Source organism: Euprymna scolopes, chromosome 18 (genome assembly GCF_053919585.1).
Source record: "Euprymna scolopes isolate OS-2025 chromosome 18, ASM5391958v1, whole genome shotgun sequence".
NCBI lineage: Eukaryota > Metazoa > Mollusca > Cephalopoda > Sepiida > Sepiolidae > Euprymna > Euprymna scolopes.
Window position 1 is genome coordinate 43030275 of NC_136499.1, and position 26447 is coordinate 43056721.

The 26447-nt window shown below is 33.4% G+C and overlaps 1 protein-coding gene across 2 annotated transcripts in view; it reads left to right on the forward strand.

The window, feature by feature from the left end:
• LOC145297595 (conserved oligomeric Golgi complex subunit 7-like) overlaps positions 1-26447 on the forward strand; it is a 93242-nt gene that overhangs the window by 7245 nt on the left and 59550 nt on the right. For both annotated transcript variants that reach the window (XM_080143653.1, XM_080143652.1), the window contains exons 2-11: positions 2272-2364; positions 5148-5192; positions 9759-9814; positions 11958-12042; positions 13702-13791; positions 15440-15508; positions 20296-20331; positions 21297-21417; positions 23407-23489; positions 25883-25993. In XM_080143653.1, the coding sequence (XP_079999779.1) occupies positions 5169-5192; positions 9759-9814; positions 11958-12042; positions 13702-13791; positions 15440-15508; positions 20296-20331; positions 21297-21417; positions 23407-23489; positions 25883-25993 (675 nt within the window). In that variant the 5' untranslated portion in view covers positions 2272-2364; positions 5148-5168. The remainder of the gene's footprint in view (positions 1-2271; positions 2365-5147; positions 5193-9758; positions 9815-11957; positions 12043-13701; positions 13792-15439; positions 15509-20295; positions 20332-21296; positions 21418-23406; positions 23490-25882; positions 25994-26447) is intronic.

Genomic DNA, 26447 nt, shown 5'->3' on the forward strand with positions numbered 1-26447 from the left:
TAGTCCAATAGGCATACCTTGCACCACTACTTCCGCTGTTGTCTCTCCTAGGCATTTCATCTCCCTGCCATCCACGGTCTTAATACTCCTGGCTCTGCTCCATGATCTAGCAACATTTTTTGTTACCAACGTCGTGGTGCAGCCTATGTCAACAAGAGCCATGGCTCTCTTCCCATTGACTACTACCGGTAACTGAGGCAATGTTTCGTTGTGCACCACATAGAAGGGGGAAGCACTGTCGCAATGGCTCCCCTTCACTCGTTTCCCTGGTCCCATGAAGCAATGCAATAGTGGCTAATGTGCCCCACTCGTCCACATCGGTAGCAAAAACCGTTCACTAGGTATAGCTTTACCATCATCTCCAAGCTCCTCCTCACGTAACCAGCCAATCCTGCCAATCTCCGCAGCAAAGACGTCAACAGACTCGCCAGTTCACCTTAAACTATCAAGCTTGCCGAGTGCTTCAAATGGATTCTCAGCGAAAACCAATTTCAGTCTTCACTCCACTGAGGCAAGGTCTCCCTTATCTTCATCACGCATCTGCTGGTAAATAGTGAGGGCTTCCCCCTCTAAGTAGAGCGTCAGCAGGGTGACCACATCTTCGATTTTTTGCAACCTTGCCACCATCTTTAATTTTTCCAGCCATTTAATTAGGTCACCCTCCCTAGTGAAGGGTCTCAACATCTGAGTTGAGAGTCTCCAGTCAGCCATGTTAACATGCTTGACACGGCGAAATAGCTTCTAGGGTTACAATCAGGATTCGGTTCTGGGGTTCGGGAAGGAGTGAGTCACTCGCTCGACAACAGCAAATTTCTGCCCTCTTCTTTTCCAATCAACCACACCTGGCCTCTCGCCACCAATGTCACACCGCATAATCTGAACGTCTGCAATACAAAATACTTTTCAAGAGAAGATGTTCACGACTCTTTTCTTTTTGCCACCACCAGGGAATTTTTCCCAGCTTTTATATTCTATCTAGAAAAAAAAAAGCAAGAGACAGGGAAAAAAATAGCTTCTCCCATCATGCCCTGCCTTCTCAAGATGCCCTTCGTGTATATAAATGAGCTAGTCATCTTTTCCTTCTTCTTTCCCAAATAGCGATGCAGATACACCCAGTACATTTTTTTTTTTTCTTCTCTAACTATATACCCAACAAAAATATAATTTTAATATATTAATATAATTTTTTCAATAACTGAAAATAAAATAATAAATATGATAAAAACATGAAACATTTATAGATTGTTTTTAGGATTTTTTTATGGTAAGGTTGTATAAAAATGTAGCAAAATATAATTTAAAAAACATGAAACATAGATTGTTTTTAGGATTTTTTTTATGGTAAGGTTGTATAAAAATGTAGCAAAATATAATTTAAAAAACATGAAACATTTATAGATTGTTTTTAGGATTTTTTTATGGTAAGGTTGTATAAAAATGTAGCAAAATATAATTTAAAAAACATGAAACATTTATAGATTGTTTTTAGGATTTTTTTATGGTAAGGTTGTATAAAAATGTAGCAAAACGTAATTTAAAAAACATAAAACATTTATAGATTGTTTTTAGGATTTTTTTATGGTAAGATTGTATAAAAATGTAGCAAAATATAATTTAAAAAACATGAAATATTTATAGATTGTTTTTAGGATTTTTTTTATGGTAAGGTTGTATAAAAATGTAGCAAAATATAATTTAAAAAACATGAAACATTTATAGATTGTTTTTAGGATTTTTTTTTATGGTAAGGTTGTATAAAAATGTAGCAAAATATAATTTAAAAAACATGAAACATTTATAGATTGTTTTTAGGATTTTTTTATGGTAAGGTTGTATAAAAATGTAGCAAAATATAATTTAAAAAACATGAAACATTTATTGTGGTTTAAGAATATTTTTTTTTGTACAGAAAGATTGTATAAAAATATAATTTTAGTTTGCACTAACTTTTAGAAAAGGTGGAGTTATTGACCCCTGACAAGCGACATCTGTCGGCGGTTCTTGAAACTAAAATACAAACATTCACCTCATGTAATTCTCATGCAGAAGTGCCTTATATTTTGCTACATTGGGATGAGTAATTTGTATATTTTTTTATTTATTTATTTGCGGACTGTTATCCTCATCTTTATAGTTGTTTCACAACGTTTCGGCCAACTATTCCTCTGGCTTTTGTCACGTAGCATGAGACTAGTTAGACTTGATAAGGCTATGAGGATATTAACAATTGATATATTCAGTAATTGTCTCCCTTTAATTTTTGCTTTTTAGGATTATTCAAAGTTTCTTGATGAGAACTTTGAAGTAAAAGAATGGGTTAATGGTGCCTTCAAATCTCATAAGGATCCTGCCGTTGGTAAAGATGTAAGTATTTTTACTTATTTATGAATCAAATGAACTGTACCGTTGCAGTCATATACAAACAAGAGGAAAGAAAGAAATTAGAGATCTGGATCAGCATTTTTTTTTTTTTTTAACAAATGTTTTTACTAGTTATTTTCAACACCATTTTAAAAAAATATCTCTCGCTGCTACGTTCATTTTACCAGACATTCGTTTCTCCTTCCTCCGACTGCATGCCAGTCACAACTGGCCCATTCTTGTTCCTGCTATTTACACATCCATTTTCTTTGGCATCAACTTTTTTCTTCCATGTGCGCATGTCACATTTTTCTCCTTTTTCTTTCCTTCGTCTTCTCGTGCACACTCCCTAATTTGCATATGTACGTTTTTCTGCTACTGCTGCTAATCTCTTTGCATGCTGACCACCCTTCGCTGCTGCTAATACTTTTCATGTGCTCACATACACTGTTACTGTTACTTAATGGTTTTACAATATATGAATCCTGCTTTAGAAACTGTTTTAAGTGTATTTCAGTGATGACTGACAAATAAAATCGTTGATGTAAGAATCAATGAAAGTAAGTAATAATTGAATTTTTTTTTTTTTTTTTTTTACACAGTGATCACCACTTATCAAGGCCCGGAAGCCACTCAGGGATAAGGGTTATTGCAAGTACATTACGTTAGTGAGGAGATTTGATGAAGTGTTTACTTAAGGGGGCGGTTCATTAGGAATTTGTTAACATTAGACTTGAAGACATCCAAGTTGTAGTCAGGAGGGAAGCAGGCAGACGGAACAGAGTTCCACAGGCATGCAGTTCTAAGAAAGAAGCTTTGTTCATGAAATCCGCGTTTTGATTTAGGCACAGATATAGAGTGGGGGAAATTTTTCACAGTGGATTCAGCTAGACGGGTGTTTTTCGTGAAAGATTGGCGAGGGGGGACTAGGGATTGGAGTTCAGATGAGCACCTGCCATGAAAATAACGATAAAACAAGGATAGGCTCGCAACGTCTCTTCTGTGGGAGAGGGGTTGCAGGGTAGAGAAAAGGGCATCCCCCACTAAGCCACAAAATCTATCTAAAAAAAAATAAAGACTTTATATAGTTTGGATGCTATTTCTTCTATAAGGGGATAAGAAACAAGTTTACCTGATTAGAAATACTAGTTGTTAAATGAGAAAATCTGAAAACCTGAAAATGTTGGAAAATAATAAAATCATTTTTATTTACTTTTTGTTGTTAAAATCCAAATTTTCGCCAATAACCTGCCTTTATCAAGGGGGAGGTCAGTCCAATTAAAATAAAAATGATTTTTTCACATTTTCAGGTTTTCAAATTTCCTCATTTAAATTCATGAAAAAAAAAATATTTTCTGAAATGTGTGACTTTCCATTTCTTACTAGTTGTTAGTAAATATATTCAATAGTAGAAAGAAATAAGGAAACACGTTAGAAAATATTAGGAATTTGTGATGTTCATATTTAATGCCTGTGTGAAGAGCTCTTATAAAGGAAAGCCTCACCAAACAGTTGCACACGATTCTTTTTTTTCTTTTCTCCCTGAGGAAGAGATACTACTCTTGAAAATTAGGGACATCAACACCTACCGTCTTGTACAACACATTATCTTGGTAAATAAATGTAATATAATTGAAAATTCCTTATTGTCATTATTCTTTTAGATGCAAACTCATGTCCACAGTGTTTCCCACAAATCGCATTGATATAACCTTCAAACACAACTCCTTCCCTGGTGCTACCAGATCAGGCTGTCTGAAGATATTGATACTTTTTGTTTTTTTTACTTCCTTTTGCAAAACTTATGTTCTGCAAAAACAAAAACAACAACCCACCTTTTCCCCCTTTTCCTTCTTCCCATTTCCCTTTTCTATCTCCCCCCACTTCCTCACTGGTTTCCTAACTTAAAATGTACCAAACATTAATACTGTAACCCTTTTCCCTCTCCCATTGCAAAACTCATGTTCTGCAGAGCAGGAAACGAAAACAATAAAATCCACTATAAAACAACCAAACCAAACAACACTACAAACTAACGATTGAAGATACAAAGAGCTTGAAGAATAAAAATCTTCTAGAAAATAACTGGATGCAACGTGAATACTATTTCCGAAATAACTGAATTTGGCATTAAATAACCCAAAAAGAGTTGATATGCTGTAAAACAATCAAACCAAACGCTACATTTTTTTTTTTTTTTTTGCATAGGAGTCACCACTTATCAAGGTCCAGAGGCCACTCAAGGATAGGGGTTCAAGAGTGTACAGTAGTCAATGGGACAATATCATAGTAATCGTTAGAAGTGTAAATTTGGTAAATTGGATTACTTAAGGGGAACTGCTCATCAAGAACTTGTTTATGTTGGACTTGAAGGCGGCCATATTGTAGACAGCTGGAAAGCAGGCAAATAGCAGACAGTTCCACAATTTGAAGATATAAAGAACTTGAAGTATAAAAACTGTTTCAAAAATAACTGGATTTAGCATTAAATAACTCAAAAAGGTTTGATATACCATAAAACAAAACAACTAAACCAACTCCTTCCATATATATTTCTTTTTTCTTTTCTCCCTGAGGAAGAGATAAAATTAGAGGCATCAACACCTACCGTCTTGTACAACACATTATTTTGGTAAATAAGTAACTGTGTGTATGTATGTATGTATGTATGTATGTGTGTATATATATATTGGTCTTAATATAAATTATTGAGCTTTGAGAAATACCTTTTATTTTGATCTAATTTTATATTTAAGCTTTATTGTTGTTTTGTTTTGTTTTTTTAGCAATATGCCACCACACTTGTTATGAAACTACAGATGTTTATACAGGTAAGTTATGCATCAGAATATATATATATATATATATATATATATATATATATATATATACTTGTTTATTGTTATATAAACATGCTCACATCCCGCTGCTACAAATAGCCACTTGTTTCAATCAAACAACAGATATCATCAGGCAGCGACTTGACTTATTCATTGAACTTTTGAATAGTCAAGTCGCTGCCTGATGATATCTGTTGTTTGATTGAAACAAGTGGCTATTTGTAGCAGCGGGATGTGAGCATGTTTATATAACAATAAACAAGTATTATCAGCTCTTTTTATTGAGCACTATCTAACAACCTCGTTGAATTCATTAGTCCATTACTTTTGAATATAAAAAAACCCGAGTATATATATATATATATATATATATATATATATATATATATATATATATTAATGGTTTTATAGCAATTTTAATTTATAGAAAATATACTAGTTTTTAACAACATTAAAAAGTGTTTGTGTTTTGTGCCTTCACATCTGCTGTTGGTAAAGATTTTTTTTTTTTTACAAGGGAATCACAACTTATCAATGGCCAGAGACCATTCGAGGATAAGGGTTAAAGAGTGTACAGTGGTCAAAAGGACAATATAGTAATCGTTAGAAGTGTAAATTTGGTAAATTGGATTACTTAAGGGGAACGGTTTATGAAGAACTTGTTTATGTTGGACTTGAAGAAGACCATATTGTAGTCAGCTGGAAATCAGGGAAACAGAAGAGAGTTCCACAGGCGTGCAGTTCTAAGAAAGAAGCTTTGTTCATGGAATCTACGTTTAGGTTTAGGCACAGATAAAGAGTGGGGGAAATTATTGATAGTGTTTTCAGCCAAGTGTTTTTTGTGAATGTTTGATGAGGGGGGACCATAGATTAGAGCTCAGACGAGCACTTGCCATAAAAATAATGATAAAACAGATGGGCTCGTAACGTCTCTTCTATGAGAAAGAGGTTGCAAGGAAGAGAAAAGGGCATCTCCCACTATGCTATGAAGTCTATTCTGAACTCTGTCAAGGCAGGATAAGTATTCTTAGCAGCTCCTGCCAAGATGTGACAGCAATACTCCATCCTTGGACATACCTAACTCTTATATAGGTAGAGAACAGTATCAGCAGGTAGATATCTGCTGGATCAAAAGAAGGAGCCCACCATTTTTCCAGCAACCTTGGCAACGGATTTGATGTACATGTTCCATTTTAGATCAGGAGTAAAGGTCAAGCCCAGAAGCTTGTCAAAACATGGAGCCTCCCCAAGACAAAAGCCATTCATTTCAATTGATGCTAGATGGGGTCAGAACATTGATGTAAAGATATAAGCTTGGTTTTAGATGCATTAAAAGTAACCAGCCACTTTTTACCCCATTGTAGCACACGCTCAAGATCGGAGAAGAGAGAGAATCAAAGAGAACTTGGTCGTTTACGGCCTTTGATGTGCTGCCATAGATGGTAGAGTCATCAGCAAAAATGTCTACGAATGATCTAAGGGTGTGATTTGGAAGATCATTAATGTAGATCAGAAAGAGAGTTGGACCCAGGATGGACCCCTGAGGGACTCCAGCATTAATACTATGAGCTTCTGATTTCTGTTCATCAACCACTATTATGAACCTATCAGAGAGAAATGATTTAATAATTGAAAAGACATTTCCAGCTATACTGTAGCTGGAGATCTTGTGAAGTAGACCTTTATACCACACCCTACTAAAGGCATTTGATATGTCGAGCAATTGCCCTAGAAAGGAAGCCTCCGTCGAGAGTTTCGCTAATCCTATGAGAAATAACCCTAAACACATTTGCTGTAGATCTAGCAGAACAGAAACCATATTGCATGTCACTAAGAAGGTTATTTTTGCTGAGGTGGTTGACTACTTCTCTATTTAACACAGATAACAAGATGTAAGTATGTTTGCTAATTTACGAATCAAGCCAACTGTAACGAATTTGTGTTTTGTTATTGTTTTATAAAAATGAAATTGATCCCAATTTATTATCTTAATAAAAATTAAATTGTCTTCATATTAATTGCTGTTCTATTATATGAGGGTCGTTCCAAAAGTAAAGCCTTATATTTGTTTTTGCTTTTTTTTTTACTCAAGAAGTTAAAGAGCTACAAAGACTGGAGTGGTACCATTAAAACGAGCAACTTTTTGTGCTCCAGAATTTATCTCTCTACATAGTTACCACCATTCTCAATACACTTTTGCCAGGAATTCAATGATGCATCTCTGCTTCTGATGTACACCCATGACAGGTGTGGCTTTCTTAGAATGAAGAATAAAAAAAATAGGAGACATTACTTTTCAAATCACCCTCGGACAAATATGACACCTGGAAAAGCTCAAGTACTACTGAAACATATAAACAATAAGACTTTTAATACAGTTCAAAGATAAAGATTGCCTCGTTGGTGTTTCAAATTTATCCATGTATGTTTTTGCCATAACTTGTGATAATTGCAAACTTATAGCTAAGTCTTCTTTCTTGTCAATAGATGCCAGATACCATTCAAAAGTATCTTTCGAAATTAAATGAATTTCACTGCACTAGTCCATAGTTTTACACCAAAAAGCCGGAACAGCAGGTGTCAGTTCTGTCACATTTTTTTTTTTTTTTACACAGTGATCACCACTTATCAAGGCCCGGAAGCCACTCAGGGATAAGGGTTATTGCATTATGTAAAACTTAAAATCAGCCCATTTTTTTTTTTTTTTTTTTTAATTAAAAAACATTGTTTTGTTTTTTTTAATTAAAAAAACTTTTTTTTTTAAATTTTTTATCAACTGACAAATGCACCCTACATTTACAGGTGTCTTCTATACCCTGTCCTGGATATGACCTTAAACTATATCCGATGGTGAGGCCCCAGCATGCGGGCTTTGGGGAGTGTGGAGCCACTCTTTAATTGCCATTGCTCCCAGGTCCATTCTGACCTAGAGTGGCAGTACCTGTTAGGGTCCCAACTATGGGTTGAATAGAAACTGACTTGAAAAAAAAAACAAATATATTCTATTAAAAAATTGTTCTTCAAAATCACTGGATTCGGCATTAAATAACCTGAAAAGGGTTGACATGCTGTAAAGCAAAAACAACCAACCAATCTTCTTCCATAGATTTGATCAGAAATGAAAACTTGAAAACAAAAAAGAATTTTACGTTGTTTACCTTTTATTGTTGATGCATGTTGATGTTATTTTTACTCTTACACTAATCTCTTTATATATAGTGCACTCTCTGTTGAGTCACCCCACCAGAGAAAAAAAATTCAGGATATTCTCAGGACTCTGTGCCAATCTTTGTTCTTTTAGATTTTTACTGATTCTATTTACCAAAACTATTTTTATTTAAACCACGAAGCAGAAATGTATATTTTGTATATTTTTTAAATCGACAAGAAATGAAGCCACTTAATGTAAGGAGCTAACAAGAATGAAAGATGATCATCACAAAGACAGGAGATGCCTATAAGCTTTAATCTTAATCAAGGCTATAGATAGGTGGAAAACAATCAGCAGAAAAGAGTTGCACAAGTCTGTAGTTCTTGAAAATCAGCTACTGGAATGGGATTACAATAAGATGTCAAAAAAGCGTATTAATAGAGACCACTAGACCAATGAGTCAAATGAGCTGGAACAAAAGAAGCAGGAAATCAGATAATTCTGAAGAACACATATCATAATAGTGTATATAGAAAAAAGATTAGCAACATCGCATCTGTGAGAGAGAGAGGATGCTAAGAAGAAGAAAGGATGAGGGCAATCAAATTATCAAGAACCCTCTAATGGGACGATTTACTTTTTCCTTTGACACTAATGCCTGAGCTATGAAGATATGTTTGCTGCAAGGTTAAAAATTAAAACATGAATCAATAGCATGTATGCAGATTCGTAATGCCGTCGTTTGACCTTCACCAGGCAAATTCCATTTTTTTAATTTTCACACTTTTGCACCGATTTTCCCCGACTAAAATCCAAATATAAATTTTTGTATGGGCTCAAATACCCTATATTTTAAGTTTCATGTCTGTAGATCAAAAACTGACAGAGGAGTTTGATTGGCAAAATTTTTAAACTAATATATATATATATATATATATATATATATGCATACATAAATATATATAGAAAGACGTTTGTGTTTATTATAACCTTTTTACGCAAATATAAATCATGTAGAATATCTGCATGAATGTAATTACATTAACTAAAGATGATCATCCCATAAGAAAATCGAAAAAACTAATAGGGAATTAATTAAAATGAATGCTTAAAAGAATATGCAAATTAGCTAGATCTTTTGCAGACGAATACAATTCCATGACCCATATATATAACAAAGTTGTATTTTCTTTTTAAATAAATAGAAAAAAGGGTTTTTAATATGAATATCAATACACAAAGTTAAAGCAAATTTATAAGAGTATAGAAGATAAGTGAACTTGAATTTAGTTCTTGGGAGGGGGGGCATTTATACACTTAATACAATACCAAGCTACAGCTCAAAAAATTATTGACTTGTTTTTAAATCTTTCAAATTTTTTGGATCTATTTGATTTTTATTTCAGGAAGTAAATAATGTAATCGAAGAAAATAGTCAACAAGCCTTACAAAATCTTCCAAGGTAAATATAAAATATATTTTTAGCAAAACTATTAAAAATGTTGGCGCTTCTTTGTTATAATAATTAATTTTTTATCTGATCGTTTTATTTTTTTTTGGGGGGGGTGTAATTTTTGGGTATGTTCATTACTGTGACATGACAGTTAAGTAGATAACATTTGGTTTTATTTGAAATTCAATATTTCGATTTTTGAATTTCGCTCTGATAATGAAGAAGCACCAAAATGTCATAGATGTCTCTATTTTAATGTTGCATATTTCTATGTATGTTTATTACCTCCCCCAAGGAGGTTGCTTTCAGTCAAGTTTGTCACTATTTATGTTTGTCTACATCCACATCTAGCATCCACATCACTTGACCAAGCATCACCAAACTTGGTCAAAATATCAGTTATGGTCTAATTTAGAATTGGTTTAATTTTTGAATATCTAAGTCAATTTCGTGGAAATGGTGAAAGTTACACTTTTGTTAATAACTTTGGCTCTGCTCATCACAGAGATTCACTTCTTGGCCCATATTTTAACCAATGAAGTTTCATGTCTTATATATCCATAAAGTTGGTGATGTCGAAATTTGGATGGAATGTAAACTTTTTCAAAATTTGATGCATAGAACTGCTGCTCTTTGATAAGAGTACCCAATTTTTTAAAAATTACTAACGTTTCCATGGCATAACTTTTGGAATACTTCATACAATGTGAAAAAGTAAGGCTTAGATAAAATTTTGGCTCATTCTTACATTGTCAGACAGAGGTATGCAGTCTCACAACTGACTCCTGTTCTTATTGGATTTAGGAATTTTAATTTTACTAACCTTGAAAAGACAATAAAAAACTGTGAAAATAAATATATATTTTTTATTGCATTTGCTGATTATAAATGATGCAAAAATTAATTTAGTTTGAAATAACTTTATTTTTATAGACATGCATATTTATTACATGAAGGGCAGTTAACTGCGAGTGTATATGTTCAGCTAAAATTGAAAAATTATGAAACAAACACCCACAAAGTTGATATATTCTTGATCAATGTTGCCCAGAATAGATAATATCTAAAAGTTAAAAATATTAGGTTTGTACAAAAACAGTATCGTTTCCACACATAGGTCACTTTTATATACGATTTCTGAATTAATTCATTGATACATATAGCCATGTTATATATCATTTTGAAGCGTGATTTTTGCTCTATTGAATCGTCTTATTCGTTAGCGTTCTCAATCTCTTCATTCAAGCTTTTCAACAGCATTGACAAAATTCAAATCCGCACAATTTTCTTGTTCCAGTTCAAACTAGGCCGAAAAGCTGCTAGTCAGCTTGTGATATCAATGATGCATTTTGCCCAGGAACCACTAACAAACGTGTGGCACAACGGTGGTTCAAGAAATTTCACAATATTGACGAGAGCCTTGAAGATATAGACGGTCGCACCGACCGACTGCGGTTAATAATGAACATTTGAAAGCCTTTATTGAAGCCGATCCTCGCAAATCACGCAAGGAGTTGCTGTTGAACACAAGATCAACCACTCAACAGTCGTTCGCCATTTAAAGCAAATAGGGAAGTCAAAAAGTTGGATAAATGGGTGCCGCATTAATTGAACGATAATCAAAAAAATCGCTGTTTTCTACACTCCTTCTGCGCAACAAAAACGGCCCATTTCTCGAGTGGATTGTGACGTGTGATGAGAAGTGGCTCCTCCATGACAACCAGCAAGGTTCGGTTCATTATACATGCATACTGTCTTATCGTGGCATTTATTGAAACGCTAGAATACCCGTCCCAGGGCAGGTAAAATATTCTTAACAAAACAGTTTTGCACCACTTGCAAAGATTAAAATTAACATACAATAATATCAAACCTTATGTCTAGAATCCTTACTCCATTTTTGATCAAAATCCGTTATACATTTTTGATTCTTTAATTTTTTAATTAGAGTTTTCTTTGATTCCTTTTATAAAATTAAATAAAACTCACATTATCCACTCATATGCACAGTTGTTCCAAAATTCAAAATGATCAGTTAATTAGTTTATGGGTGGAGTGAATCCTATACATAAAACTATATAAACATATACACATACCTAACTTTATATAGAAATTTAAACTTAAAAGATGTTATCCTTTTTTTCTTTTTAAGAGTGATGAGGGAAATAGAAGCTGTACGTCAAGAAGCTGCTCTTCTCCAAGATCAAATGAGGTTAGTCAAGCAGGACATCCAAAAGGTAAGGCCTGATTAAAGTTAATTATTTTCTACTAGCGGGGGTACCCGGCGTTGCCCGAGTGTTTGTTTCCGGGACGGGGGGGGGGGAGTTTTAAAAAATGTTATGGTAGGTAAGTAGGAAGGATCAAACCCGGAGTCATGAGTAAAAGTAGGAAAATAAAGTGTGAAAAAAAAAAAAAAAAAAAACATCTGCAACGTTAACAGTTCGGCCACCAAGAAAAGTCCATTCCAGTTGTTTAGGAAAAAAAAAACAAAAAAAAGAACGACTACGGTAGGTCGGCGCGAACGTGAAAATATAATGTGAATTGTCCAGCACGCTAACCACTACGCCACAGAGCACTGCAGCTTAGTTTAGTGATTTTAAATAACTTCACATGAAAGAACTACGAAGCCAAACCGGTGTTCTCTTCTCAACTGTTCCTTGTGAACGATCCCCAAACGGTGTTAAGTGGTGGCAAGGGGAGGAGGAATTTATTAGAGAGAAAATATTTTACCACTTCCATTGATCTTAACCGATTTTGGCCGTGACTTCTCAGCAGAAAAAGTATAGAAATCTAAGATTATCGAGGAATTTGAGAAATAATAAGCCTATAACACACCTCAGATATTGTTCTGCCGTTTGTGCATATTATATTTGCATGAAATATCTTGATTTTTAATCCTATTAATGTCAAAATCAGACAGGAAAAAATGAGTTCATTTTATTTATATAGAGATAACATTTATTTATTACTAGATTTTTTACCCATTAAAAACTGGCAAAAGTTATGGCCCTTTGACTTAGAATGAATACTTTATGGCAAATTGATGGTTGAATATGGTTAAATTTGTTCTCATTTCTGCATTAATACTAATCCCTATTAATCCCTAACAGTGCATCAAACGGATACCATATTTAGTCTGGAGGTAATTTTCTAAGAATTCTGCCATTGTCCTAGATTTGTGTACATTCGTTCTTCTCTTGTGCATGTTATAGAAAGCATTGTATCCTCAGCAAATATACCCATCTCGGACACAATATTATCAGGGAGGTTGTTAATGAATATCAGGAATAATAATGGTCCAAGAATTAACCCCTGGGGCATTCCCGCAATTATATTATGCTGTTTGGATGTACATCCATCAATGACAACCTGAATGGTCCTATTGTCTGAGAAGAATCTTATTTAGTATTCGTCCAGTTATACCACATGATTTAATTTTCATTAGCAGCCCTTCATGCCAGACTTTCTCAAAGGCTTGAATATATTAAGGGCAGAGAACTTCAATTGAAGTAACAAAATCAATAAATATATATATATATATATATATATATATATATATATATATATATATACATACATTTGTTTTACCTTTGTCCAGTTTAAAATACTTGGAGTATTTTAATATTCCTATTTACTTACCTCCCCATGAGGGCAAGTTTTTAATGTGGGAAAAATCCAGCTCCCCAAAATGGGACGCTCTGAATAGGAACAAAACTAAAAATTGCCTCAGTCATGAAGGATTTCTACTCCACTGACTAAGGATAGAAAAGATAAAGTGTAGCATCAGAACGGATACTACACTGTTGTCTTGTTCTGAAGGCCAAGAATTTAATGAGTATTTTAATATCACTATCGAAGTTTTATGCTCTCACTTATATTTTTTATTTTATTTTCAGGTTGAACAAGATACTTCACATTCCATGCAAATGTTGTTACAGTTAGATGGCATAAAGTCTCGAATGAAAGCTACTTCAGATGCATTACAAGTAAGTTTCATAACTTTTCGCAATCATTTTGCAAATTATTTTGAACACTATATTTGTTTGAGTAATTGTATGGAATGCATTTTCTTCTATTCTATCTTTTCCGTACAAGAAAGTCGGTCTGTTTCTTGATTTTTCTTATCAATACGTTTCTTCCTACAAAATCAATATTTCATTTTGAATAACCATTTTGTTTTTCTGACCGTTAGTTCATGCTGTTAAAAATAACTGAATGTAATTTAAGTTAATTCTTTCCAGCAAATAATTTATCAGGTCGTATTTATTTTTGTGTAACCTCCATCTTGTTTATAAAAGGGAGATAACTGTATTTAACCCATTGCATATTATTTAAAAAAAAAAAAAAAGGACATAACTCTGTATTCGTCCATTACAGATTTGTTTATGGCCAGCTAACATCTCTTAACTTCCGGCGTAGTGCTACAGGAAGCGGTGACAAGACAAATCAGTTCCTTCGCTTTTTTTTTTTTTCCTCTCACACTCTCTCTTGTGCATGTTTATGTTGTTATTTATTATTATTATTATTATTATTATTACTACTACTTCGATCGTTTTCTTTTTATTAATGATTATAGAAAAGATTTTTGGTTTTATTTTAATAAAGAATTATTGAAATTAATTTTTTTTTTTTAATAATTATTGAAAACACTTTGGGGGAATATATATTGGATACGTTTTTTTTATGGTGTTTAAAATTTTGTTATTTTGATTTTAATTTCATTTATTAGTTTGATTCAAATAATTTTATTTTTATACTTTCATAAACATATATTTATTATATAAATTTAAATAAAAAATTGTTATATAAATTTAAATAAAAAAACTTATTTTTTAAATTAAAAAAGAGCAAGCTTATTTTTATAATTTCATAAACATAGATTTCTTATAAAATTTCAAATAAAATACAAACTTATTTTTTTTATTTTGTTATTAAAAGTGCAAATAAAGACTAATTGTGTTATTTTTATCTTTATAATTTTGTTAATTTTTATTGCATATTTTTCAATAATGTCCTTTCCTTGTATATTTTATTTCAATAAATCGCTTCACAATAGAAATACTGAAGAACAATAAGAGTGAAGGAACTGATTTGCCTTGTCACGGCTTCCGGTAGCGCTATGTCAAAAGTTAGGAAGTACGTAAGCTAACTATAATCACAGATTTATTTTTTCTTTCCTCGAAAAACATTTTATTTATTTTTTTGCTTGTTTTTAATGGCATAGTTAAAAAAAAAATTTTAAAAAGTAAAACAAATTATGAATGAATATGGCAATCAGCTAAATCCCACCCCTTCACAGTAGAGATCCCTAGGTGTAAGAAAACCTTCTACTCCAATAGTTTCTTCCCCAGAACTGCTAGACTTTGGAACTCTCTTCCGGGATTCTACTTTCCCAACTGTACTGACATGCAGAAGTTCAAGTGTAATGTGAACAGACATCTTTCTACTCATCCCCCTTCATAATACCCCTGCAACTTATGTCCCCAATAGTAGCCCCCAACTTCGAAGTGGGGTGAAAATTGAATAAAAATAATTAAAAAAAGAATAGCTATGCCACCGTCCAACTCTCGGTAGGTACAATTAGTTTTTAAATATAATTATTTTCTTTATTAAATTATTTGTTTTAATTCTCAGGAAGCTGATAACTGGACAACCCTGTCAGCTGATGTAGAAGATGTGTTTTTGTCTCAAGACATACAAGCTGTAAGTGCACAATGCCCTTTTTTTATTCATGTTATTTTATTCATATAATAATGTATGTGTATTGTCATTTGTATGTACGTTATTGCCTTTCACACTCATTTAAAATAATCAAATCATCTGATTGTAAATTTTGAATGCAAAAAAAAAAAAAAAGAAATAGAGAAATATCTGGTGTCACTGTCTACCAAAAAACTTAAATCTTTACCTATTTCAAAATTGTAAAAACGTCATAATAGAATTCTGTTAATGCCATCAGCTTAAAAATTTTTTTTTTGCTTTTATTTAACGAACATTTAGCTGACAAATATTTTATGGTAAGAAAAAGAGGAAACAGTTGGTAGACAACTGTAAAATTCTAAAGGATATTGTTAGTATTTTAATTATTATTTAAAATATTTTTTTGTTGAAAAAATATTAATACTGAAAATAAAAATGAAATGAAAAATATATGATGATGATGATGATGCCTGAACATTCTCAAGAGACAATGGATACCCCCTGTAATGATAGCTGTGCATGTAATTGTGAAGCAAGTGTTGGGCAATCACCAACCACACTTTTTTTTTTTTTTTTTTTTTTTTACAAAGGAGCCGTCACTTATCAAGGCCCGAAGGCCACTCGAGGATAAGGGTTAATGACTGTACAGTTGTCAAGGGGAACATGTCAGTCATCGTTAGTAGTGGAAATTTGGTAAATTGGATTACTTAAGGGGACGGTTCATCAAGAATTTGTTCACACTCCTGAATTGGCATTGCTTGAATCCAGTAGCAAGGAGAAGTCCAGGACGACTGGAAATAATGTGGAGATAAGCTGAGAGCACATATAGCACCTGGAATTCCCAAATAGTCACCCATTTTATTATTATTGGTCAGTCTCAACATTGCTTAATTTAGGTGATCTAATGGAAACCGATGTGTCAATGTGATTATGCCGTGCATAATTAAATACATAATAATAAAATAATAATTAACTATAATAAAAAGTGAGATAAAATTGATAGTAAAAATTACTCCTTAAATTTTTTTGCATTTTTAATAGTAAGAAGAAAGAGAAGATGATAGATTAGCAATTGTAAAATGTCTATACTTCTGTAATTATTTTTTTTAAAGCGTTTAGGATTTCTAAAGTTGGGCCTGCAATCCACTTGTTAGAGATGGATATATTTTTAGAAGGGCATAGGGCTTAAGAATTTTAACAGAATTATTTTTTTATATCTAACATATTTATAAATCACTTATTTAAATTTATTTGATATGAGCAGATGAAGTGCTTGGTGGACAATCATTCAGTCCTTAATTAAATACTTCACCTCAATTGGAGTATGTCAAATTGACATAGTTAAATTTTTTTTTTTTTTTTTTTTTACTTTGAAGTCACCACTTATCAAGGCTTGAAGGCCACTCGAGGGTAAGGGTTAATGAATATAAGGTGGTAATATAGTAATCGTTAATGGTGTAAATTGGGTAGAATTTGATTATTTATGAGGACGGCTCAACAAAAACTTGTTTACATTGGATTTGAAGGCTACTAAGTTGTATTCAACCGAGAAGCAGGCTAGTGGAACAGTGTTACACGGACGGGTAATTCTGAGAAGGTAGCTTTGTTCATAAATACCCAATTAACAAATTATACTTTGTTCTGTTTACTATTCCTTATGATCATGTTTATCTTTGACTGTGTGCATCTTTCTCCTGTCAAAATCTTTATACGCTGTGAAGAGCTAAACTCATTTTCTTTTAAAAGGAACAGCAAGAATAATTCTATAGGCATTGTCATGTGGAAAAAAGGTTTATTCAGTTACATGCTGTTCCATAATGCTGACTAATTACTTTTCGACCAGCATTCTCTCATTTTCCTATGACATCATTTCCCCTTTATTGTATCCCTACTTCTCTTCTTACACTTTTCATTCTCGGTCTATATTTCTTGCCTTTGAGTCACAAATATTCCTATTTACTTACCTCCCCATGAGGGCAATTAGACACAAGGTCAATTTTTAATGTGGGGATAATCCAGCTCCTCAAAACAGAGGCACTCTGGATAGGAACAAAAATAAAAATTGTTTCACTCATGAAGGACCTCCTCTCCACTGACCGAGGACAGAAAAGGTGAAGTGCAACACCAGAACAGGTACTACACCTTGTTCCCAGCCAAAAGGCCAAGAGAGACTATTACCCACTAATATATGCAATAGTTCAGTTAGTTCTTGCAGAGTGTCTCACTGGTTGGAGCATGGGGCAATATTTTCACCATCATTGATTGGATAGAGCTAGCTGTGTAAGACTCCCACTGTAGGTCAGCAGATGTGGCCTCTGACCCTGTCGAAACTGCAATGGCTGTGATCGTCTTCTTCCAGGAGTACTTTACAGGATTTTCTCGCATCGCAGGCTTCGTTGTTGGTTCCTGATGTCGACGTCCGCTTAAAATCAATTAGCTTCTCATGCAGATCAAAAGAAAACAAACACAGGAGTTTCTAGTCTACTAAAAGTTAATTCACAAAATTACAGGTGTTTTACATATGTACAATTGTTCAGTTCGATTACACCAGAAAACGGTTCAAAATCTTATTCTTAGTTCTCCATGATGGAAACTATGATGGAAAAAGGAGGCAGGTGGCATTTTCTTGGGTGTGTGTTTTTCTCTCGAGATTCAACTTCGATCTGATCTCCTCCACGCCGAGTATTTGCTTATATTGGAAGGCGATGGGTAAGGTAAGCTGTTTCCCAGACCAATCGGAATCCAACACATTATTCGGGGAATTCCCGAATCTTTGCGTATAATCATATGGGCTGTGTCGCCAGGAGCAGAGTTGGGACGCACCTTAAAGGTAACCCCAGCCCCGACAGCTCAGGGTTACATTTTTAAAAATAAAATAAAATTTCAATGAACTTGTCAAATAAAATTCAATAACTTTGCGTCTGGACCCTTTAAGTTTCCAACGACTTTTAATCTTCTTCAAAACTTTTCAAAAGCTTTATAGAACATTTAACTCTCCAACTCCTTGTGAATTAAAAGTCTTTAAACTGGTGAAGACTTATTCATAACTCCTTATCATGGCTTGATTGTCTAGTTTTTATCTTTGTCTTCATCTTTTCTTCGTCTAATGGTTAGGACCTTAATATCTATGCCAGACGCTTGCTGGTTGCTAGAACTCATCAGTTTTCTACTTGAACATGCCACTTGTGCATAACTCCAAGTTCATGTGGCAGTTCTGCTCTCATGATGGTTGGTTGGTAACCCTACCACAAGAGTCCTTCAGCTGATGTTGGACATTGAGGAGGTCCTCTTTCACAAGCAGGTGCATCGCTCTCCTCTGATGCATCTTGAAACATCGGTCTAAAAAAAATTCATTTCACAACCACAGGCAAACAACAAAAGAAATCACAAAGTCTTTTTAGTAACATTAATTATTCAACGTTGTTACAGGTATAGTCTCAGTAAGGACATGAGCTAGGAGCCTTTATAAACTTGGTAAATCAGACTGACTTCCGGGTGCAGAATTATAATGGTTTAAATTAAGTTTTTTTAGCCAGCGGACTCTGCTCACCAACGAATTCTGTTCACCCACTAATTCACCTCAACTGGCTAAAAAACATGTCTTTATAATATCTCTATAACTTCTAGTTTATGCCCCCTTTCTATTTGGGGCTTTGTCTTTTTTTTCTCTCTCTCCGTCTCTGCCTCTATCTGTCTGTCTGTCTCTCTCTCCCTCTCTGTCTCTATTTTTCTCTGTGTACCTTTTACCATTACTCATGGGAGAGGTTTCCCAAAGACCATATGCATAAGGTAGGATAAGTGAATCAGTCATCATAGTTAACCCTCTTCCCAAAGTGATTTCATGGTCAATCCAATAATTAAAACCACTCGACAGTTTACCTACTTACTTTTCTGGTGGCCCCTCCAATAAAACCCAAGTGGTCATTTCCAGATTCACAATCTTCTTCCTTTTATGATCACAACTGAGGTCCAGCTTGCGGCAGGGGGTTATTTTTAAGAAAACATTTCTTTTTATCATCATCGCCATCATCATCAATGTGAAATCTCTTGAATTCGTGTTAAAGGACTGATAGCTTCTTGTCGCAACAAGCAAGACAACCTGACGTTGTCTGGTCTACAGTCTTTGTCACAGCATGTGTGCAAACCTAACAGAACTTTCATAGGCCTGCGAATTCGGGATCAGAACTCAAATTTATTAACACGCTCAGAAGGTTAACACTTTGACCTCTCGCACTCAGAAAGCCAGACATCCTGAGCACGGGTTCGTGAGGCCAAGAACGAATGTATGATTTCATTCTAACTTTAATCTGACATCTCTTGCCACTTTTCTCGAACAATAAAATATACGTTTTACAAAAACACAATAAATTCATCCCTTCAGATAGATTACCTGCCGTTGTCCAGGATCCAATTAACACTTAACAGACAATATCAGCATAATTACCCGGCCTTACTCAGTGTTTTAAGGAGTCTTAATCTCCCCAATGGGGAGCGATAGCGCTCTCCTGGGTGGTCATGCCACAGCTACCTATCCCAACCCCTTCATAAAAAGTACTCTGATGGTATCGCCAAGGTAACAAAACTTCTCAATTTCAATAGCTTCGCTAGCCAGATGCATTTTCTCCACATCTGAATTCTCATCCATCTCTTACATTGTCTTTCATAACTTGCACACAAACTGGTTGTCCTCTCTTAATCCACCAGTAATTCCCAATTGTGTAACCAATGCTTATAAATACCACAAAAATAGACTCTGAATTAATTGTTTTTTGTTTTGTTTTGTTTTTTAGATAACAACAAAATTAGTTGGCATGCAACAAAGTTTGGTAAGTTTTAGAAGCAACAGTTTCTTTTCTTTTTGTAATTCATGCTTCAGTCTAAGCCATTTCTGAAATGGTCTTTTCCCTGTTAATTGTGAGATGATGCTGGTCTTGTGCAGTTCTCATAGATACACCCATCCTCTCAGGCTTCGCCTTTTCTTTTTGAGAAACGAGTTAGTTTATTGCTAATCACCAGAGGCTCTCCTATCGGGAAATGCCAATGGGGCTGTGTAGACATTTTTTGTTGATCACAGTGCTCCTCCTTGGGGATGCTGACTCTTCAACTCCACTTTCCAACTCTATAGTGTCACATTTCTCACCATGAGGGAGAGATAAGTAAGCAATATAAATGTGAGGTAAAACTGATCTGCAAAGGAAGCATCTCCCCAAAATGACCTTGTTTTATTTAAAATTTGATTATTCTAGAAACCACTCTCTAATGTTTTTTAATGGATCTGTGTGAGCATTTGGAGAAAGTGTGACTCATCATTAATGTCATCTTTTGTCATTTAAATTACATATGTGTGCCTGTAAACATCACAAACATGTACATTATTTTTCTATAAGAATAGAGTTCAGAATTAACTTTAAACTCTGTCTGAATGAAAGTCTAACTCCCTCAGATTATCACTTGTTTCGAGGATCACAAAACGAGTTAGATTTCATATCAAAGTCTAAAGAATTTTATAAGCAAGGAATTTATAAGCTCATTGACAGATGGAATCAAGTTATAAAGAGCAAAGGCTGTTGTTGTTATGAATAAAGATTTCCAAAAAACAGTTTTTCGTTTTCAAATTGAAAACTTTTGCACAGACCTGATCTCATTTAACTCTGTTAGACATTCTTACTTAATATTTAATTTCAGAGAATTAAAATCCGGACAGAACTTATGGGATGATATGAGAACTCTAATAAGAAAACCCAAGATTTCAGTCTGAAACACATGATTAATCTAAACATTTTGTTTTCAGCAAATGTTAATTGACACACCAGATTACGAAGAACGATGCCAACATTTGGAAATGCTTAAGAACAAATTGGAAGCACTTTTGAGTCCACAAGTTGTAGCTGCTTTTAATGCACAATCTTTAGGTAAGTATTTCACTCACATCCCTAACATGTGATTGATTGAAAAGCAATAGACAGAGTACACCTTAGTAGGGAAATAGTTTTTACAATATCAATACCCAAGTTCAAACCTCACGTAATTCTAAATCATTTTTTTTAACTGGATACTTGTTTTGAAAATTTAGAGAAATTAACATAGTAACATTAAAAAAATCATAGAAATATTTTGTAAAACTTAAGTGATCTTTTTTTTCTTTTTCTTTTTTTTTTTCTTTTTCTTTTTTTTTCTTTTTTTTTTCTTTTTCTTTTTTTTCTTTTTTTTTCTTTTTCTTTTTTTTTCTTTTTTTTCTTTTTCTTTTTTTTTTTCTTTTTTTTTTTTTCTTTTTTTTTTTTTCTTTTTTTTTTTTTGATAATCTACAAAAATTAGACATAAAGGGTATTAAATAAGGATTGAATCTTCAACCTCCAAAAGTCTGTCACCTATAATTATTAACCATTATACCATGTGTCCAGTTCTAATATGAATTGAATATAACAATTTTCCTCTACAAAACATCCAAACCAAACACTACACCTAAATATTAAAAGATATAAAGAAGTTGAAGCGTAAAAACTTTTACCAAAATGACTGGTTTCGGCATTAAATAACCTGAAAAGTGCTGATATGCTGTAAAACAAAATAACCAAAATAGACAACCAACACTCTGGTCAGGTTGAGTCCGCTTCCACTTGAACAAGTACAATCATGAGCTAAGTTGCACAATATAGCCAACCAATTTTATAGTACCAGACATTTTGTTTCATCAGTGAAAGTCAAGTTACTATTGCTACTATGTTGACCCATTAACATTTCATACGTACAAATTTTTTAAATATTGTCATGTTTAAGCTTTCACTCGGTCCTGGATATGACCTTAAACTATATCCGATGGTGAGGTCCCAGCTTGCAGGCCTTAGGAAGTGTGGAGCCACCCTTTAATTGCCATTGCTCCCAGGTCCACTCTGACCTGGAGTGGTAGCACCTGTTAGGGTCCCAACTATGGGTTAAATAGAATACGACTTAAAAAACAAATATACTATATTAAAAAATCGTTTTTCAAAATCACCAGATTCGGCATTAAATAACCTGAAAAGGGTTGACATGCCGTAAAACAAAACAACCAACCAACCAAGCTTTCTCTCATAAGCAATGGTTAGCGTATATACTTGTGTATAAGTTGATGTGCAACATTTCCGTAAACATTACCTATGTATAAGTCAACCCCCAAAATATAACAAAATCGTTTCCTAGAAATTCGACTTATCCACAAGTATATACAGTAGTTGTTTTATAGTGCATGTGTGTGTGTGTGTGTATATCTTTTCTAAGCCCACATGTTGAGTAAGTCCATTCTTCTTCAGTATTAACTGTTTTTGTCTTTAAAATGTTTTATTAATTGATTTTAATCTTTGTTTAAAATGAGTTATCAGTATTTTAAAAATTCTAGTTAATTTTATATTCGGTTTAACGTTCGTTTCACATACTGAAATGTGTTGGATTGCTTTTAGAAAATGACTACCATACTAACCTGCCTCTGACCAGGTCTTCATTTATCCTTCTTTCTCTCAAGTCCATCCTTATCATATCCTCCCGCATTTTCCTTGATCTTCATCTGTGAACTGATTCTGCCATGTCTACTGTTCTACATCTACTAACCCATGACCATACCAACTCCCTATACTCTTCACATTTAATCTTCCTCTGAGGTCATCAGATCTAAGCCTGTCTTTAAGACTCTCATTACACACTCATCACATTATTCTGGTATCATTTCTTTCCATGCAATGCATATCCTCAATATCAATGACCGCCTTTCACTTCCACACATCATCACACTGCATACACATGCCTGATAGACTTTTCTCTTGATCAACAGTGGAAATTCTCTGCTAGTTTTATTTACAATATATTCAATCATGTTTTTCTAATTTTCTTATATTTGTATAATCTATATACATTTTTTTCTTTTGCAGAAGCAACTCAGACTTATGCCAAAATATTTGAAGATATCAACCGACTGAGTCAACTGTACAAGTATTATCATAAATGCCATAAAGTAAGTCATTGTTAATAATTTTTATAAGCTGCAATTCATAGAGATTTGATTTGTAATGGATTGGATACAAATTATTTAGAACAGAAATAGGAGAGTGACTCTATTTTGGACTGAATGACTTTTTCATCCTATTTCATAACTTATGATGGTGAAAATTTGAAAGAAATTTAATCCTGTGCGGACATAATGAATAAATAAAGGATTAATTTCCCTTCTAAATTTCACCATCATCTTTTTGTAACTGTTTGAAAACTCTGAAAACAGATATATACTCCCTTCACTTCCTGATATTTATAAAGGATTATATCATACCTTGGATTTACCCAGCTTGGTTTGATTTATTTCTTTTTTTTTTTTCTCCTTTTTCTTTATTCCCCTTGACAAACCTTATACAAACATTATTTCACAAGCCTTATTTTTCATTCTATGACCACCATCATAAAAGACAGTTTCATAAAATACCAAAATCATGCAAATTTTTAGCTCCGTTATCTATATAATTTGCTAATTAGTTTCTTTCTTCTGAAGAGAAGAATCTTACATTCTTTGAAACTCCATGGAATAAGGATATTTTACCGCTTTTCTTTATTGGAAGTATTCTGTCGTGAAATAAATTTTTACATATAAATTTCCGGTTTGCAGTTTTTGTTTATGCTTATTGTATTAAGCTCTACATCTTATTGTAGTATCAAGATTTTTTATTTGGTTGGGATAATATAAACGTTAATACTTATATTGGGCTGAAGCTTACATTTGCATTTGCTGAGTAAACTTCTATTAATTACATGATTGTATATATATATATATATATTAAAATTTTGTTTATTATTTAATGTATTAAATTCTCTACTAAATCTACTTAGATCATTGTCGCTCAACATATGAACTTCTTTAGAGTCGTCTTACTTTCCACCATTCTTCTTTACATCAGCTGAAATGTGAGACTAACATTTATGAAGAGAATGGTAGCTTTAAATAATACAAATCATCAAACCTCATCTCTTGAAAATTCTGAAACAAAATTAATCTCTTTCCTCTCTCTCTCTCATTCTCTCAACGTTAGTTTTATTACCTTTGACTGTTCATAAACAAAGAGAATGAGAGAAGCAAGAGTCATCATCATAGCATTTCACTCAGTTTCAAGGTCCATCGTCGGTCAGTGTCCAAGGCATTCTTCAGGTTCACATCGGAGCATGCTTCGCTTAGGGAATGTCTGTGAGGGTGTGTACGATAGACTGCATGTCTGCACAACTGGACACCAGTGATAGAGGACAAAGTTATTGCGGGATAGTAGTCATAGTAGTCGGAATTGGTGTCCAAATAGGGGATGGCGATTGTTGTTGCTCTGCTTGCCATGCTCTGCTTTTGCTATTGCCTCTCAATGGATCTGTAATGGAGAGATTCTGAACATCTTAGACAGATCGTAGATTGGTCGATTTCAGGTTGCCGGTAATTATCCTCCATGTCTTGTTATGTTCGACATTAATCTTTGCAACATGAGCAGAATGAGCCCATGTGGCTGCGTAGTAGTCTCTCTCTCTCTCTCTATATATATATATATATATATATATATATATATATATATATATATATATAAAATAATGAAATCAAAGGAGAGGTAGTGTTTTCCTGATATAAGCAATGGTAAACTTCAATCTAATATAAATACCAGTATTTATATATAGATAATTTAAAATAAAAAAGCTCAATACACACACACAATAGGGAGTAGAGCTTATTATAAGAGAAAAGAAATTAAAACTGTAAGTTGAAATTTACAATCAAATTTATTGTTTAACCGAATACGCCGAAAAACAATTTACAAAGTCCTTATATATATATATATATATATATATATATATATATATATATATATATGATAGTGAAAGATACTGTATAAAATAAGAGCCGAGAAATACAGTGAGAGTGATAGACAGAAACAAAGTAAGAAATATATCACTTCATGAGTTAATTGCAAATTATAGTGAATTAGAACAATTAAAATTAAATTTTTTTTTTTGTTCAAACCTAACTCGATCCAAGAACTGAGGAATATTTTAGTATGTATTTTGTGTGATTATAATTTATAAGACAGCTTTAGAGAAACAGCTGTAGTATAATGATAGATATATATTGTTTTGTGTGGTAATATGAATGGTCATCTAGTCATAACATATAAACGTTATTAGCTTTTTACAACAGATGATCCTTTGATTAACCAGGTTTCTGTGGAAGAGTGTTGGCAATCTTGGGTTACCATTTGTCATCGAATTTCGTTATTCAGCATTTATTCATGATAGAAAATAACTTGTTTTTTGTTCTTTGCTTGATATCTGTTCTGCAGAAATTTTAGGAAATTGACAAATATTATTACTTTTTGCTCTTTTATTTAGGTACAACTGGCTCAACAATGGAAGACAATAATTGAAACCAATTCTGACGAGACATTCCTTGTGTGGTTAACAGAATTCTATGATCACTTGCTCTCCTCTTGGCATGGACAGGTAAGCGTTTCCTTCTTCTTTTAATACTTGAGTTATCAAAACTTTTTTAAAACAATGTTTTATTTACCCCAAAGAAGATATATTGCCACTTAGATGTAAGAGCTACTATTTAGGATCATGCTTAGAGGGGCACTATGTAGGAAGTTGAGAAGCACAATGTCTGTTTGCATTACACTTTCAATACTTTAGTACAGTCAGGGAAGCAGGAAACAGGGAGAGAATTCCAAAGTCTAACAGTTTGGGGGGAAGAAACTATTAGAATAGAATGCTTTCTGGCATCTAGAGACCTCTGCAGTAAAGGGATGGGATTTTGGTGCTTATCAGGTTACTTGGAGATATTTACATTGAGTAAATAATTTTCTTCTTCATCATCCATTAGCATGTCTTTTCCACATTAGCATGTCTTTTCCACGTTAGCATGTCTTTTCCACATTAGCATGTCTTTTCCACATTA